The 5,000-nt window shown below is 40.6% G+C and overlaps 1 protein-coding gene across 7 annotated transcripts in view; it reads right to left on the bottom strand.

The window, feature by feature from the left end:
- The window catches only part of LOC137999261 (zinc finger CCHC domain-containing protein 14-like), a 133,521-nt gene that overhangs the window by 74,646 nt on the left and 53,875 nt on the right, over positions 1 to 5,000 (bottom strand). For all 7 annotated transcript variants that reach the window (XR_011122945.1, XR_011122937.1, XR_011122940.1 and 4 more), the window contains exon 5: positions 347 to 413. Coding sequence is in view for 3 of the 7 variants with exons in the window: in XM_068845105.1 (XP_068701206.1) it covers positions 347 to 413 (67 nt within the window). In the remaining 4 variants the exon portion in view is untranslated. The remainder of the gene's footprint in view (positions 1 to 346; positions 414 to 5,000) is intronic.

Here is a 5,000-nt window from a genome sequence, read left to right as displayed (position 1 = left end):
ACCACCATTGGTCCTCATTTGTGACCCTCCACGGGAAAACAGTCACTAAGGTGAACGCACGCACACGGCACGGTCGCACGTTAAAACAAAAAAAGCGTGTCTCAACACGGTGGCTGCGTGTAAGGTACTTTCTTCATTAGTGTCCAAGCTATTGTTTTCCTTCACAGGCTGAAGACAATGCAGCGTGTTGAGAATTGACTCCAATTCATAGAAAACAATCACATCTTCACAAGGAAAAATTTGACCTTTTTGCCATCACAGGCTTCTTCACCTGCATTCAATATTAAATTAAGACAACTTATAATGTCATCATCAGCTGAGAATTTTGCCAAAAATTACTACTTACCAGGAAGAAAAGGCAGTTTCCAAGGATTCCCATTTTCATCTACTTTATTGGGGAACATCTTACGCAGCTAAAGGAGTTAGTATTCAATAACGTGAGATAGTCATAAAAGTGCCTCTCGAGCAAACATTACTAAAAGGTAGCTCTAATGTCTGGTTTTTAAAATTAAGGATGTTTTAGTTTGATGGGGTGGGTGGGGAGGTTAGGAAAAACATCATCATTGTATGCCCTGAAATGAGAGCTTTCTTGAAAGAACGTCATTACAGGGATTTTGACAAACTAGTATTTTTTATGTTGTGGCTACTTGATGTATTGGATACGGTCACCAAATTTTAGCAAAATTCATTGCTGACGAGAAAGACTGGAAGCAAAATAAAATATTGCCCCTTGGCAAGATGGCGGATGGCAGCTATCCTGAGGTGACACAAGGTGACCAAAATGGTAGAAATAATTAAGTCAATGGAGTTTATTTTTACAGATTTAGATGAGTTAATGAGCGAATATAAGCAACATCAGTCAATGAATGACAACGTAATAACGGAAAGCTTGACTATTCGTTTGGAAAATGCAGTTCAAGCTTTGCAAAATTTATGTCATTTTGTATCACACTAACAGGGAAGCAACTTCTTCAAATGACCAGAAATTTTCAGTCGATGTTTTGGGACTGTCATCGTAGGTGTGAATTTCCAAGTTCAACAAGATGCTCACAAGTGGCCATATTTTCAGTTTAGTTCAGCAAATAGAGTAGATACCCAGCAAGTTGGAAGCACAAAATTTGACACAAAGTGTCAGGATAACTTGGTTTTCTGAAAAAGGAGATCGACGATCGGGATTGGAGATTGAAGATCTAGGATTGGGGATTGGGGATCGAGGATCGAAGATCGATCACAAGGTAAACTAAACTTGTAAAGCTTTTTTTAAAAATAAAACAAGAACAATAACAATTGTGGAAATTGTGTGCACAGAAATATGATCCACAGTTTTACTTCAAAATTTAACTCTTTTACTTTGAACCATAACTGCGCGTAACAGATAAATGTCATTGCTATTCAACGAGCCCTCTCACCACCCCAATTATTTAATCAGGCCTTCTGATATTATGTGATGGTGCGATTTTGCACAATTCACCAAAAATCATGTCATTCACAAAAGAACACACAACATTTATAAAATGAAACATAAATAAACAAGTTTCTTCGGAATCCCTGCAGCATAAATACATGATTCTTAAGATGATTTACCTTGGAAAAAGGGTTGTCCTAAAAGCCGGAATGCGGAAAACGGAATCACAGGTCATTGCTTTACCAATACAGAGAGTACAAACTATAAAACATTCATACAAGCTAACCTTTAGGCCTAACCTAATTAGGCCTAAGGCTAGCTTTTATGAATGTTTTATAGTTTTTACTCTCTGTATTGGTAAAACAATGACCTGTGATTCCGGATTCCAGCTTTTAGGACAACCCTGGAAAAAGGCTAAAAGACCTTTGTCACATTCGATTTCCTAAACATCAGGGGTGGATCTATAGACTAGTTCAATGGAACTAGTCAAAATTTTACAGGTGATCAATAAATAAATAAAATGAAAAAAATGAATGAAGGTGTTTCTTAAAGTACCCCCTACCTATTTAGCAACCGGTTTAACTTTTCCATTTCACACGTTCACTTTGCTTTCGCTCATTTCCCGAGCAAAAATTGGGGTTACCAATGATGGAGCCCACAATTTTCACATCCGGTGATGTTATGGAACTAGTCGTTGTCTGGCAATGGCCCTATTGTTCAAGTGCAACTAGTCAAAAGTATTGTATATTGGCTCCCATTAATGTGGTCGAAATGCAGGTAGATTGGATAAGTTGGCCAAGACCCCCGTAACCTTTTGGGCAACAGCAATGAGCGTTTCGCATGTCATTTGAATGGAAGATGCCATATGTTCAACCCAAAGTCAGCTTTCACATAGCTAGGAAGCATAGAGAAAACGTTGTTTCCCAAACACTCATTTGCCTCTTCACGGAACTTGATAATCAGTAAGTTCATAACTTTGTCATTCAGATATCACTCGCAACACAAGACAGAAAAATCTTGCAAGGTGATCCTGTAACCCTTTCTTTCTACTACATAACTGCCACTTGTATTCCACCTGTCAAGGAGCGCTCCCGCCACCATCCTCCTGTCTATGTCGGGTAATTTTTCACACGCTAAGGCCATCCATCGTATCTCTTCGCGTACTTCTCGAGACACTGTGCGTATTTTGTCGTATCTAGCAAGAATTCTCAACCCTCCGATGTAACGCGTCGATAACTCAAGTAAAGAACAACGTATTCCTGCATTTCCTTCCTTGATTTTTTGCTTATGATTTTAAAAAGTGCCTCTAGAGATGCTTGCAACACAGAAATTGTGGGAATTCTATCAACAGTCAAGGGATCTTGGGGTTTCAGGTTGCTGCTGCTTGTAAGGTCTTTGATTCTGTAATTCTGAAATTTTCTGTCTATAAAAGCAGGAAGTACTGCGCCCGCCAGGTGCCTACGTGCCGTCATAAAATTGTCACTTCAGCGTTTGATATCCTCAATGATGAATTGACATCCATTGTACTCAGCGACATGTTTGTGACTTTTCGCATTCTTCGTCGCTAGAGAGGGTGACTGCCTGTTCGGGGTTCTCATGGTATCTTCAGATTTCCTGTTCCTGTTCCCTTGTGTGCTATGAAGACCTTGACGAAAGATTTTCCCTTTCTTTGTGTTTGCCATCTTCCTTAATGATGCCTTCTGGTGCTTGGGTTTTGAGAGCAGATTTCGATGTGTCCACATGATTGCTGCCGTGTGGGATGTCACATTCTGTTTCTTTGATATGATCCTAAAGTGGTTTTTCTCCACAATTGTCCTGTAGCGAAGATGCAGGATCTTCTACGTCAGTCTTGTGTTTTCGTTTCCGTCCAAAACGTAACGTTGAACCGAATGACACAGGTTTATTGAATGCAGAAGCTGGCAGCCACAGGTCGTCTGCGGGTCCATACCCTTCAAAAACCTGACCTTGTATGTCATGACTTTATTCAGGCGCCATTCCAGAACATCTTCTACCTCATAAAATCCTTCTCCTAGTTCATTTGACTCTTGCAGGTAATGCTGGTGTCCTCTGCCGATGCAACAACAGGGAAAGTTTCACCATAAGGCACATGGCCCAGCTCTTTGAGACGATTGTATGATGATTTATGCAACCTATACTTTGATGGACATCCTGCTAAAGGAAGCAGCTCTACGCCACTCAAAATCCCTTTAGGTGATCTCCATGATGTTAAAACAATGTCTTCGCTTACGTGATAATGTCCATCAATATCTCAATCATACACAGAACATCTCACCTGCACTGGTGGATTATCTCTTAGCTTGAAAATCTCTGTTCCATCTTTTGTTGAGTCAATACGTTCCACCTGTGTTATTAAGTAGAAGGAGTTCCCCTTTAAGACCCTCTTTATCGCAACGTTCCTGAACAAAACGATGTTATGCGCTGGGTTGAGAGGTTCCCTTCCTGGCAAAAATTTCGAGGCCCATTGTCTTTTCTGACGGCATCTTGCTATGTATTCCCGAAGCAAAGGCAGCTTCAATGCTTGGCTGATGTGCATATTGTTCAGTTTTCCGTTTTCATCCTTTGAGATCATCCATTTCTGTCCTTGTTTTTCTGCTGGGTGGTTTTCTGCTTCCTCTGATGAATTATCAAAGGTATCGCCTTCTGGTATCAAACAACCATCGTTTGTGCTCTGCCACTCCTCGTCATCAGAATCACAGACCAATTCTTCCTCAACATCTGCCAGTAGAGAACTCACATTGATATCCACATGCAGTTTATTGTAATTCTTAGGTAGCCCACCACTTACTACATGTATATGCAAGCCATTAGGATGTTGGAATTTAAATGGCATTTCCCAGCTTTCACTTTCTTTCAAGAGTTTTACGCAATGATGGGTTTTTTTTTTCTGAAACAGTGCTTATCCATTTTTAACACCTTCACAGTGAGTCTGTCTTTGCTGTTCCTTGAAAGCAGGATATGTTTCCGGATGCTGGGAGTTTATCGATGTTTCGTGGGACTTGCAAAGGCGAGCTTTTTTCGCTTAGATGATGGTTTCACATTTACTCCAGCGGCAGCGACACGTTGCTTGGCATTCAAGTTTAACTGGACTTTTCCACTCTTATCTAACACTTCCCCAAAAGTAGGTTGAGAATCAAGGGACTGAAGTTCAGTAGTCTTTCCTTGGAGCTTGCTGATTATCCTTTCTGTACTCTTGGTTCCTGAGTTGTAGGGTGACGCCCACACTTTAGCTTCTTCAGGGAAGTGGAGGAACATAGTGAGTTGGTGTAGCGTAGCAGCTGCAAACAAGATTTCTTCTGTCTTCTGTCAGGTAGCATCGAGTTATGAAATTTCCCCTGTTCAATGGATTGATCTTGGCACCAGGTTTCGAGTTTAGAGGGAGTTTCTGAAGTTCTAGAACCTTCTTACATAAACGCAATATCGTTATGCCGCAAGAAACAGAGCTTGAGACACAAATTGACAAGTCCTCTAACCCTGAAGTCACAAAATTCTCTTACTTGAAAGAATTGGTGGATTTGAAGGTGAGAAACCTTATCGATGGCCTTCTCTTTAACCCCGAAGGTTATAGTAAGGCTAA

Source organism: Montipora foliosa, chromosome 1, assembly GCF_036669935.1.
Source record: "Montipora foliosa isolate CH-2021 chromosome 1, ASM3666993v2, whole genome shotgun sequence".
Lineage (NCBI taxonomy): Eukaryota > Metazoa > Cnidaria > Anthozoa > Scleractinia > Acroporidae > Montipora > Montipora foliosa.
Note: the sequence above shows the minus strand (reverse complement) of the source record. Positions and strands in the feature narration are given on the sequence as shown.